The sequence below is a fragment of the Peromyscus californicus genome, unplaced genomic scaffold (genome assembly GCF_007827085.1).
Source record: "Peromyscus californicus insignis strain IS unplaced genomic scaffold, ASM782708v3 Scaffold_8__1_contigs__length_139910024, whole genome shotgun sequence".
Lineage (NCBI taxonomy): Eukaryota > Metazoa > Chordata > Mammalia > Rodentia > Cricetidae > Peromyscus > Peromyscus californicus.
The window spans coordinates 121,975,108-121,988,595 of record NW_026294606.1 but is presented as its reverse complement, the minus strand read 5'-3'; the positions used below and the strand labels follow the sequence as shown (position 1 = coordinate 121,988,595).

The 13,488-nt window shown below is 43.7% G+C and overlaps 1 protein-coding gene across 1 annotated transcript; it reads right to left on the bottom strand.

The window, feature by feature from the left end:
• Positions 1 to 11,839: 11,839 nt before the first annotated feature.
• On the bottom strand, positions 11,840 to 12,432 carry LOC128103914 (cyclin-dependent kinases regulatory subunit 2). Its single transcript, XM_052728599.1, has one exon. It carries the CDS (start codon positions 12,351 to 12,353, stop codon positions 12,114 to 12,116), a length of 240 nt encoding a protein of 79 aa, XP_052584559.1. The 5' UTR covers positions 12,354 to 12,432; the 3' UTR covers positions 11,840 to 12,113.
• Positions 12,433 to 13,488: the final 1,056 nt, after the last annotated feature.

The following is a 13,488-nucleotide window of genomic DNA, read 5'->3' as shown; positions in this document are numbered from 1 at the left end:
GCCTTTCCTGGACATCAATAACCACAACGTAGAGTTTGCTTTTTAATAAGAGCAGTCTTGAGCATGTAAGGGCCAAAGCATTGCTCACATATTGTTTCCTGCACCGCTCAGCTCATATTAGCCGACTTAGGAAAGCATCAACCACAAACATGTTGCTGATAGAAATTTCCTAATGCGAGCAGTCTTTATAGATCTCTGCTATTTCAGTGTGGGTCTCTGAGGACCATTTGAATCCATATTAATTTCCTTTCTGGCAGTTATGCCGCTGAGTATGAACTGCACTATTTCACTTTTAATCTGTCAGTAATTTAGTAATGTGTAAACTAATTATGCACAGATATTAATGTAATCGGTTTGGGGAGCTATAAAATCAATGTGTTTTTACAGACTGCATTAAAGGGAACTGCGGTATTATAATCACATGTCAGTTACAGAAAATGTTATGGAATTAAAAAATGAATCTCACCCACACTTCAGGGAGAACCCACAAACTCCATCAAATAAGGAGAGTCTAGCCTCTGCATCTTTTAGTAGTGTAGAAATCTTTTTTTTAATCATAGCCAAACCCCCTTGCTTTGCTCTTACCCTGATAACTTCATTAACATGACGACCCCCCCACTTTCCCTTCCTCACTCCCTCTCCCCCTTTTCTCTCTGCTAAATAAAACCTTGGCATTCTGAATCTCGGAAGATGTCACCTGTCACTGTTCTTCAAGGGGCTATGCCATGAGATGGAGAATGGAAGTGTCTTCCTTGGGTGAAGTCCATACTGATAGATAGAGCTCACTGAGCAGAGAAGAGAGATTGGCATGGAGCCCAGGGGTTGAAGAGTTGGAGTTGACTTTGTGGAATGTTCTCTTGAGACTGTGGCCTTACAGGTAAGATACAGGCAGATCAACAGGACTAAAGACTGTTGCTTTGCTCCCTGTGTGTCCAGTCAAGAGTTCTGCTTCAAGTCGAAGGAAGCTCACTACTCCATGATAGCCCCAAGATCTCCAAGGAAGTTCCTTTCCACTGAGGTGTTGGGTAGGTTTGAGAGACTAATCTTGTACCTGTGTTGACTTGCCTCCCTCAGAGTAGTTTGCTGTACCCCTTCTAAAGCTTAAGCCATTCTCTCTGTAACTTTAAACATGAGTGATAGATTACATTCTCACTTCTCTCTGGGGACACTGAAAAGGTCCCTGGTGGATTACTGGCACCTTGAGGACACATGGGTGTGGAAAAGAAAGAGGATGAGGATAGGAAACAGGTTCAGCTCTAGGGCGACAGCTTTGAGTCAGGCTGAATATCCTGCCAGGGATCACCATGATTCTGACATTTCCTGTGTGTAGTTGCAGTATCAGTTTGAACCTTGTTTTTCTCACATCTCCAATACTTCACAGAGGATACGGTTAAGATCTTTCTATATTTGAGTCAGAGTTAATATTCAGTAAATAGAACTATATGTAGCAGCAATGGAATTTGACTCCCTGTACCTAACTGCTTTAGAGATGACTAAATAATACATAGCCCCTCCCACTAGGAGGTTTTGAGCCCTGGAAGTGATGAAATTGACTGTACCAATAATTCACCTTTGAAGAGGATTCTCATATGGTAGATGAAGTTAATCAGCTTGTAGCTTTCTGGACTCTTCCTATAGAGCATCCATTTCTATCCACACATTGTCACATTCTCTTCCCTGCCTGTCACTACATAGTTTCATGGTTTAGCTTCTCAAGTCTATCCTTCCTTCAGCCTTTTAAAGCATCCTGGGAAATGTACATGAAGTTAATTGGCTCACTCATTCATTTGTTGCCCAAATACCTATTGACATGTCTGAGGGCAGAGCAGGATATACAGGGGGTGTTCACTAGATTACACATAACTTTAGCTTCTGCACACATAATTACTGTTGGCAAGGTAAGAGAAGACCCCAGTAAATGTCATTTGTTATGTTTTTCAAATCCCTCTCTGCACTGGTTGAAGTCCAGAATTCCCTTATATGTTGACATTTTCATTTCCTTTCTGAAGGAGGCTATGCCTCCCTTCACTGCCCACACCCTTAGATGGCTACTGTTATAACACTCTTTGCATTTCTAGGTAGTATTTCCTGCGCTATTACGTACACTTTACCTTGTTACCAAGAGTTCCAGCCAGAGGGATTGTGCTCGTTAGTTTTTATTGTTACAGCCTTGACACAGTCACCAGGGAAGAGGGAACCCCAATTGAGGAATTGCCTAGATCACACTGACCTTTGGGTGTGTCTGTAGGAAATGGTCTTGATTGGTGATTGATGTCAGAGGGCTAAGCCCAGTGTGAGGACAGCCATCCCTTGGCAGGTGGGTCTGGGCTGGATAAGAAAACTAGCTGAGCTGAGCCAGTGAGCCGGTCTGATAAGCGACATTCTTCTATGGCTGCTGCTTCAGATTCTGCCTTGGGTCTCTGCCTGATTTCCCTGTACTTTGAATTGTGTTTTGGAAGTGTAAGATGAAATAAACTCTTTTCTCCCATTGGTTGCTTTTGGTCAGAGTGTTTGGTCACAGCAACAGAAAACAGAGCAATGGTGATATTTTCAGAATGCATTTTTAAAGTCACTTTCCCATCATTTCTCTTCATTCCTTACTGTTTCAATGTCTGTTCAGCTGTCTTACTAATCTAAACATCTGCTTTATTGGTTGCAGTGAAGGTCAATGAGCCACAGGCCAGCTGCTGAGCTCCTGCACTCATCCTCCATAAGTGAGATAATGTGTAGAAACTATGAAGAACAGTGCCTAGCTCTTGGTAAATACACGATGTTGTCTCAGCTCCGTGTTCTTCACTTCTGTTATTCAGGAGAGTAGCATGTTGTCCATCAGGAAGCTACACCAATTATGTAAGTTCTTCTTGGGGACAGGGTGCTTCTCTTGTCCTAGGAGCTGAGAATGGAGTTTCAGAAGAATCACATTTATTATCACTGTCATATAGGATTGTGGAGGGCTTGCTGAAGCCACAAAAAGGTGGCCACAGCTGGATCAGCAGGGCATTGTGCTTCCTTTCTGTATCATGAGTGCACTGTACTGAATAAACCTGGCTTTATCCCAGACCTCCTTTCCTGCATTACCTGGTGACCAATGTCAGACCATTGTAGAAGCTGAACATCAGTCACAGAGTAAACATAGACTAAGGTATATCTTCACACATTAGGCTTTTTATAAAAAAAGTATTTCATTTTATTTTTTATTTATGTGTGTGTGTGTGTGTGTGTGTGTGTGTGTGTGTGTGTGTGTGTGTTGTAAACTGCATGTATGTCTTTGCATCACTTATGTGCAGTGTAAATGGAGACCAGAAGAAGGTGTTGGATCCTCTGGAACTAGAATTACAGATGATCATCAGCTGCCATGTGGGAGCTGGGAACTGAACCCAGGTCATCCATGAGATCAAAAGTGCTCTAAACCCCTGAGCCACCTATCTGACCCTACCCATTAGGCTTAAAAAATCAATTTGAGTTACTTGTACAAAAATAAAAAAGAGAGATAAAAAGAAAATGAAAAATTGTTATAATGTCCCGATTTAATTTCTATAGTCCATCTGTGTTTTATATATGAACATGGATCCATAAACTATTTCTATACATATTATACTATGTATATACAGTACAGGGATACAAATACAGAATCATAAATTTCGGTCTCTTTGGATCATTTAAGGGATGTACATGAGTAATATTGGTAATGTACCACTATGGATGCATTTAAAATCTAACTCATACAAAAGACATTTTCCCATCACCTGAAAGTATTTTTAGTACATTGGTGAAATCCCTAAAAGGTCAGTCAACCAGAATCCAGAATTATCCAAACTATCTGAATTATCAGAATTACTTCTGTCTCCCCCAAAGGTTCTATGAATCGTGAACCTTGCTTATTGTCGTATTCTTTTGGTTAGAAGTCCTCAGGCATCACCAGAGATATCTGAGTGGTGTCACTAACCTGAGGTGACTGATCTCCTCTCTCCTCCCACGTTCATCTCTTTGGATGAAAGTGAGGCTCTGTTCCACCCATCTGACCCCCACTTCTGGCTGCCAAAGGGCTGTGTACAGTTTCTTGCCTCTACAACAATCACTCAAGGCTGGTCCTGAAACAATTACCAGTAATAAAGGCATACAACTAGGGCTCTTCGTATCTTTCACTAAAGCAAATTAGGAGAATGGCTTTTCCATCCTCTCATCAAGAGTATCTCCCAGAATGGATTTTCTGTGCCAGGTTAGTAAGAAATAAGCCCCCAAGGGTTCTGTGTTATGATTGTGAGGACACGGATTATTGAGAAAGGAATTAGAATCATCAACTCTGGCCGAGGAAATCTGAGCAGCTGAGGGGATTCATGGGCAGTGAGGACTTTTATGGTGAATGATTGGGGCTGCAGCCTCAGCTCCTTTGCTTTGCTTCACTGATGGAGTTATGAACGTGGGGTTTTACCTCATGCACTGCTGAAGTCAAGCCCAGCTAATTTCTCCACACACAGGGAACTATGCTCAAGTCAGACATTTGGAAGGCCCAGAGTGATCTTATCCCAGGCCAATCTGGACAGCTACAAGAGGCTGCTGGCTTCATATTCAGCACAAGTGGTCCACTGGAGTGGCCATGAATCACAAGGCTTCTTTTGCATTTAGAGTTGTTAGTTAAAATCAAGTGCAGTTAAGAAATCAGCTAGCTGTAGCAACAGATGCATTCATCTCCAGCTACTCTGGAAGCTGAGGATGTTCCCAGCCAGCTTAGACAAATGAATGAGTTCTCTGGTAGATAAGAAAGATCTGTGGATGATGTTCGCCTACCATGCACAAGAACCAGGGTTAAATCCCAGGTTCTCTCTCTCTCTCTCTCTCTCTCTCTCTCTCTCTCTCTCTCTCTCTCTCTCTCTCTCTCTCCAGTTCCCTAGTTGTACTGGCTGTAATTCAAGTGCTGAATAGCACCATGTGTCTGGGTGCTACTGTTTGGATAATGCAGCTCTAGTGTGAAGACAAATAAGCTTTCCAGGGCCTACTTTCCTCTAGTTAAATAAAACAAATAAACCCTGCCCATGTACCCTGTAAGTGTGACATGAGACAAGCTAACACGAAAACCTCTCTATATAACGACTGGATAGAAAGTGAATTTTTAGTAGTAACACAATTATGTGGTGTCCTGACCTTTATTTACCAAGCAGACACAATCCTATATTCATATTTAAATTACTTTGTGGGTTCTTTGAAAATATAGCTGCTTCCAGTTATTGTCTTCTGAAACCTGGGAATGAGCTAACTTCTTCCAGATTACCTCTGGCCCTGATGCTCAGTGTCTTCAGATGCGCATCCTGGTGTCTGCAGCGACTTTTCATTGTCTCACTGTGTTTTTATAACTTGAAGGCCAGCAGCCGGGGCACAAGCAGAGTACTATATATCTGAGGTGGATTTTTAATTGCAAGAAATTCCACAGGTCACTTGAAGCTCAGGTGGCACCTGCAGAAACAATGGGGCCATAATTCATGCCAGTATCAAATTACAGGGAGGACTGCTGGTCGCTCAAGTCCAGAGGACCATCACAGGGTGGTGACATTTCTCTGCCTCTTCCTGGTTCCCCAGGGCACAATGGAAACTCTGTTGTATTTGGGGTTTGTATTCCTTTACCTTTAACTTTGTCTCAAGATACATATCCCGTTCCTCCACTGAGCTGAACTTGTTAGTAATGCCAACCCCACTTCTGTAGGTAGGTCACAGGTCTGCCACTCTTTGCTTCATAGATATCAACACCTTGAAGAGGATGACTTTAAGACATGGGTGCAGGGGATGGAGAGATGGCTCAGCATTTAAGAACTTTACTGCTGCTGTTTGGTGGTACGGTGCTGGCAGCACACGCCGTTAATCCCAGCACTCAGGAGGCAGAGGCAGGCAGATCTCCATGAGTTCAAAGCCAGCCTGGTCTACAGAGCGAGAGTTCCAGGACAGTCAGGGCTACACAGAGAAACCCTGAAAGAACTTCACCACTCTTGCAGAGAACTTGGACTCAGTTCTCAACGCCGACATCAGGCAGCTCAAGTCACTGATACTCCCGGAATATCTGATGCCCTCTACTTGCCTCTCCAGGCACTTACGAATGTCGTACACATAAACTCATGAAGATACAAACATAAACATACAAATAAATAAATGAATTCTTTGGAAAAGTGAGTGCAAGAATAAATAGAGTGAACAAAAGATTTCTGGGAGACAATTTGGGAAATTTTGCCAAGAGTTGAGAGGCAAAGTGAAGACAACTGACGAGCTCTCCTAATTTTCAGAGGTGGGCAGTGAGTATTTATTGTCAAATGGAGGCAGGCCAAGCAAGTGTGGCCGCGCCCAGTGCACACTCAAGGCCCGCCAGCATTTTTACTATTGTCACCTGCCTTGCACTGACTAGTAGGTCTGAAAGGGCCTTTATGAGCACGGCATTGCAGCTGTGCTCATATGTAGGAAGTGCACCATACCACTTGGGCTTTTGTCTGCTTGGCATTCTGACTTGCTCTGGTAACCACCTTCATTTGCTCTGGGCAGTCATTCCTCTCTCAATTTCCATCTGTAGTTTCCATGTGAGGCTAACCCATGCTAGATCAAAGCATTACCTCACTTCCCAGGCCATGACAGGTTGGTTAGAGGACATCTAGCTAAGTTCAGTGGTCAAGTAATGATGCATGTCTGTCCAGTGAAACATAATTCTGGTTTCACTTGAGACTGTTAGGGAAGGAAAGGGCTTGCATTGTGGGATCACTAAGCACAGGACGCAACTGGAGCTTCATGAGAGTTGTCTGGTGAGAGATGGTTCAATAGCCAAAGGCTGGCAAGGGAGTTAGCCACGATTCTGAGGACGTAGTCTAAGCCCTGTTGATTCGCATCAGCACAGGATAGTGCTATCTTAGACCTTTTGTGTTGGAACCAGTTTGTCATAGTCTTTCTGTTGACAGAGATCTGGCTATTAAGTCCAACTAGAAAAAAAAAAGATTAAAATCCATGACTTCTTGCAGATTGAAAACTACTGACCAGTATAGCATCCACTCAGCCATGTGCCGGGCCATTTCATTGTCTTTGAATGTGGACTTTACAGATAATTTTCCAAGTGTATCCACGGGGAGGATGGAAGGGAAAAGGTTGGCAGACTGTAGCCACAGAGAATGTTTAAGGGTCTCATTAAAAGGAAAGTAAAAGGAGTAAGAACAGAGTTAGGCTTATGGCATTATAGGTCTTCTGGGACAGCGGAAACGCTGAAATCTGCAAATATGTAAGAGACAGCAGAGGACGAGAGTTGAGTTTACTAAAAGAAAGTGTCTGAAAGCAGAATGGACTTCAGCAAGGGTGGAGCATACACTCTCAGGGGAAAGCCCACTGCCCGGATCTCTTCGAAGTAATTTATAAATAGATGTATACAAGGCACCACCATATACAAAAATATCCCTTAATATCCAAACACAGCATTTGTGTGTGTATAAAAATCTCTAAATACAGCATGAATTCATATAGTGACAGAATACAGTGATGTTTCTGATGGGAAAAGTTCACGTTGCTTCTCAAAGTCTTGTTCTTGGACCTTCAACATCTGCAGCACTTGGGAGATCCTTAAGCCCCATCCCCCCAAACCTCCTCAATCAGAAACCCCAGTGGTCCCAGCATGACATTCTATGTGATTCTGACTCCTTCTAAACCATAAGGCTCATTACAGTAAGGGAGATGTGGTTGTGCCGTGTGTGTGTGTGTGTGTGTGTGTGTGTGTGTGTGTGTGTGTGTGTGTATGTATGTGTGTAACAATATTTTTGTGCTCATCATCTGTTTATCCTGAAAGCTTTGATAGACAGTCTGAGTAGCTAACCTGCCTGGAATTAGCCCATAAGGGAAACCTGGATTTGTGTGCCTCTAAGTCTCTGTCTCTCTTTGAAGCGCCCTCTGCAATCAGAAAGGCAAGGGCGCTCATTCTGGTTCGGGGGGTAACTAGTCCAGTTTCATCTTGTCCTAGTCCAACACTGTGTGGTGGACAGAATCCTGAGCTACCAGGAATGCCCTTCAAGATCCCTATCTCAGGGACAAGAAAGAAGAGGGCATTTGGGTATGGAAGGAATATGTTCTAAGTACATTCTGTATTTGCTCGCAAAGGAGCTTATGCAATCCTGTATCATGAAGAGAAAAAAAATAGAAAAAAAAATCCTAAATTTCAAGGCCTTAAAAACATCCCATTTCCTGCTTATCTAATCAGCTTTGACTTAGATATAGAGGTGAAATGAATTTGTAAATGTCATTCAAGTTCCCCAGTCAGCTAACTTGAGGGGAAGGCGGTTCCTTGGATGGGCTGGGCCCAGTCTTGTGAGTTGAAGAGCAGAGATCATGCTCCAGCTGGCGATAGAGGGCAAATGAGAGAGGTTTGAAGGCAAGGACTCATTATGTTGCTGCTAACTTGGCAGATGGAGGTAGTCACATGAGAAAGAACACAGAAGTGGGACCTCAGTCCTCCAATCTCCGGGAACCGGATTCGTACAGCAACCCCAGTGAGTTTGAAAAGTCGGAGAATGGAGCCTCAGCTTGACTGGTGCCTTGGTTTTTGTTTATACTCGAAGCCCAGAGCCCAACTATGCTGGAACTGACGTCAGGGTTATTAAATTATTAACTATTAGACAGGTAGTGTTCATTTGTGGTGAGTTACATGAAGCAGCAGGAAAGAAATACAACTCAAAAGAGAATATCACAACTGGAATACGGAGTTCAAGCTTTTGGATTGACAAGCTATCCAGTCACTTAGGACTGTGTGGAAACACATGGAAACAGAGTGGGTGGGCCCCTGGGGGGAAATACAGCTCAGCAAAGAAGACAAAGAACCTTGGAAGGAAAAGGAAACCCAGTGAACTAATGGTTAGATTAGAGATGGCATTGCAAACCAGAGAGAGGTCAGAATTCCAGAGGCTTCGGGCAAAGGGGTCACTGACGCAACTCACGCTGTGGCTTGACAAGGACTGTGTAACCAGCTGATGACTCAGAACCACGCCCTTAAGACACCCCGTAATTCAAAGGCATTGCCGAGGCCGTGGAACTTGATTCTTTATTTCTGTTGGGAAAAATTTTAGATGCCAAAGAACGATATACAAATCCAAGGTTAATTTCTGAGTCAACAACTAGACTCCCATCTGGTACTGCCTCTCGGTTCTGTGGCACTTTCTGCGTTAGAGCAAGCCTTCAACATGGAGAAGGGGTAGCATGTCTAGCCATGGAGACTAGAGCAGTCACGCCGTGAGTGCCTCTGGTGGATGAATTCAAGGCAGAACCCGATGGCCTTTGCTCCACGGCCAGCCACAGTGTTGTTGCAAAGGCAAACACAATTAGCAAGCGGGGCATGCACTTCCATGGAGCCTCAACCCTGCTTAACAGATCAGAAAGCAGAACCCTGGAACAGGATAGGTGGTGCTGGCGAGGCTTTTGTCTGGCAACAAAGGGGCTAGAGTGACCAGGCTGGAAGACAGGAAAGGAGAGAGGTCTGAGAGTCACATAAACTGAGCTGTATATCCTTTTGTGCGTGCACTAACATATGTTTACATGTGCACGTGTGCACACACACAGTGTCTGGACCAGCTACATCACTCCTCAAAAGTCTATATGATTTTGTTTATTAAATAAATGATGGTTTATTATCCCCCGTAGAAACCCCCCTTTCACCCCTAAGGAACTAAACAGAATATTAGTCTGCAAAAGAACCTTTGGCTCAGATGGGGAGAGAAGTCACCCACCGTTTGCTATCTGTTTCTGTGGCAACCAAAAATAAATATTGATACTGCGTTAATGGTCTGTGTCTCACTTAAGCTCCATTAAACTTGGAGCACTTGCAAGAAAACAGCCCATTGATGGCTCAGCCGAGGGAGGAGGAAGAGGTTTTATAAAAAGCAACAGTGTGGAAGGCACATGGGGCGCAAGTGAGACTTCTAAGCACTTCTCAACCAGCAAGCTCTTTATAGAATTCTTCCAACCGAGAAGACCACTTAGGTGCTGGCGAAGTTGCCAGCTGAGATGGCAGGCCCTGGATGAATGGGTTCCTGTGGACTTGTCCCTTTTACATAAAGAATAGTTTGTGTGTTTTGGAAAGCTTACTTGCAGAAAACATTTTCCAGGAACACAGATGCCCAGCGCACAGTGATCAGATGAACTGAACATCCAAATCACATGATTTCTTTCTCTTCTATTTTTCTCTAAGTATTTCAAGTATAGACATTGGGGGTCAGCATTGTTGCCTTTCATATTTATAATCCTGCTTTTAAGGAACAAACTATTTTGATTTATTGAGTGAAAGTATTTTACAGCTTTAAGTAATGCTACTCCTTGGAATGAGGAACATCACAGTCTGCTTAATTTACACTAGGGATGTTAGGAGTATTTAATGGCATGTAAACATTTTATGAGGTAAGTTCAAATTGCAGGTGATATTTAATGTACATTAGCAAAATGGACCACAAACAGATTCAACTTCTTATTTATTGGCTCAGTCTTTCTTACAGCATCAAAAGTGAGCTGAGTCTTAAAAGGTGTTAAGACTTTTCAGTACCATTTGTGACACTGGCCACAATAGATATATCTGCCTTTAAAAGCAGCATGTGAATTAGCTCCAGAATCAGCAAGACTACAAGCTTTCAAATTAGATTTTTATCATATGGCTCTGGGGCACCATCAGATACAGGTACTGTGTCCTTGGCCCTGGCAGAGCTTGGTATCAGAGGACCACCAGGATAGCTACCGGGAGAGAAGATGTTTCAGAGATGTGGGCTTCTCATTAGAGAAATCACTGGGACACACCTTCATCAGTGGAGTGGAGAATTAGGGACTATCATCAAGCTAGACCTGAGATGTCTCACTTATCATGAAGAGTGTACGATGCTGTGAAGGGTAGCCTGTGCTTCCTGCTTCCCTAGAATGACTTAAAGAACACCATCCACCTGCCGCCCTTATCAGATGTATCAGAGGGGCGGGACTGCAGCAGGACTTGAGGATACTGTTAGCATTGAAGGTGCAGGACAAGTTGGTGAGCAGCTTGTGCAGATGTGAGTGTCCATCTGGAGAAAGGTTTATAATGAAGAGCAGCTCTTGGTCACTTTGTGTGGTGAAGAGGATGCAGCCAGCTCCGAGGACAGTAGGGCCGAGAGAGACATCACAAGGGCACTATAGCAAGTCTGGATTTCTCTATGAAAGTCTTTACCTTTACTCCTGGGCACCCAAGTTCTCTGAGCCAATGCATCCCGTATTTGACCTTTGTATGGTGCATTTAGTCAGGACTTGTTAGCTGTCATCCACACAGAACAATCCCATAGGCCATCAGTGAGAAAGGGTGGGAAGTCAGTTCCTGGAGTACTAAGGGTTACTCACGGGAGACACTTGTTGCATTAGAGGCCACACACTCTTGTCCCGGCCCTCATTTCTCCCCGTGTCCTGTGAAAAACAAGTAAATCCTGGCACTTCTCTCAGGCAGTGACTCGGCTTTCTCTAGCCTTCTTGAGTCTGTTGCTGGCTCAGACACTGATCTTCAGCTTCCGTTGGTCCCTCTGAGCAGTTGTCTCAACTATAACAAACTTTACACCAAACAGTATGCACGCATCTGTGTTTCTTCTCTAAACCTTTTCCGTGCATGCTTCCTGCTTGCCCAGTGAAGGAAGTAATTCAGTCACCATTTCAAAAACGAAGAGATGAAGCCAACCTTCTAACATTGGTGAAGGGCGGTGAGTGGGAGTGGAGTGTGGGGATATTGTGTTCCCCAAAATATTGTGCACCCTAATAAACTTATCTGGGGTCAGAGAACAGAACAGCCACTAGATACAGAGGCCAGAAAATGGTGGCACTCACACTTTTTTTTTTTTAAATGCAACATACAAACTTTATTTAACAAAAGTAACAGGTAAAGTAAAACAGGCACTACTTATATTAAGAAAAAAACTACAAGAAAATTTATCTTTAACAACTTAAAATAACCTACTTGCAGTTGCATTGAACTGAGCTCTGTTGCTGTGAAGAATACAGCTCATGCACAGGTATGATGAAAGATTTGTACATTTTTCAAGTATTCACTGAATACTACCATATATACACATATACATTAAATTTGAAAAAGATTAGGTGATCCCAGCTGTACTTCATTTTTGTTGCTCTTTTGGAAGAGGTCGTCTAAAGAGAAGAATATGCGGTTCTGGCTCATGAATCATGTAATGAACCCAACCTAGACTCTGTTGGACACCAAGTCTCCTCCACTCCTCTTCAGACATTAGATGAGTTTTTGGTACTTGTTTGGAGAGTTCTCTGGGTAACATGACATGCCGGTACTCGTAGTGCTCGTCGAAGTACTTGTCCGAGTAGTAGATCTGCTTGTGGGCCATCCTGCCGGTGCGCGGAGGAGAAAACAGGAGCAGGGAACGGGGCGCAAGGAGCTCCACGTCCGCCTAGGGCCGGCGCAACGACTCCCGGCACTCACACTTTTAATCCTAGCATTCCAGAGGCAGAGATCTGCCTGGATCTCTGTGAGTTCAAGGCCACACTGGAAACAGCCAGGTGTGGTAACAAGATCCTTTAATCCCAGGAAGTGATGGCAGAAAGCAGAAAGGTATATAAGGCCTGAGGACCTGGAACTAGGCTGGTTAAGCTTTTAGGCTTTGAGCAGCACAGTTCAGCTGAGACCCATTTGGATGAGGACTCAGAAGCTTCCAGTCTGAGGAAACAGGATCAGCTGAGGAATTGGCAAGGTGAGGTGGCTGTGCTTTGTTCTGCTTCTCTGATCTTCCAGAATTCACCCCAATACCTGGCTTCAGGTTTGATTTTATTAATAAGACCTGTTAAGATTCCTGCTACAGTGGAGGATGGGAGTAAGGGGTGGAGGTGGGGTAGCTTGAGCAAAGGGTGGTGTTAGCCTTTCCAAGCCCTGATAAGGATATGCTAACAGGTCTCTCCAACGCCCTTTTCCCAGCTATCTCGTGAAGGCCCTCACAACATCACGTCATCCTCTGTGTTCTACAAATTGGGAGACTGGAGCCCAGAGATGAGCTACTTAGGTTCATCAGAACATATACCTAGGTCTTTCTAGTCAACAAATGCTATTCTACTTTGTCATTACTAGGAAAGTGGACAGGTCAGCATGACAAAGTCCACTCACCTAGTAAGTCACCCTAACTGGCCATTTATTGAAAATGCCAGTGAGTGGTCTTTTAGGTTTCATCAATGAACTACATGCATAGAAGCAAAGCAGACCCAGGGAAGACAAATGTTAAAATGAATGACGTATTGATAGGACATTAGATAGTACTCCCCCCACCCCACCCCACCACTCATGCCTTGGCTTTTCAGTTTCAGTTATCTGTGATCACTATTATCTGAAAATATTCAGCAAAAAATTACAGAAATCAAGAGCTCATAATGCTAAAAGTGTTCATCTAGAGTGGCAGGATGCCTCCTCATATGGCTCCCAGCCAGGAATGTAAACCATTCTTTTGTTTAGGGTGTGTAGACCATGTATATCAC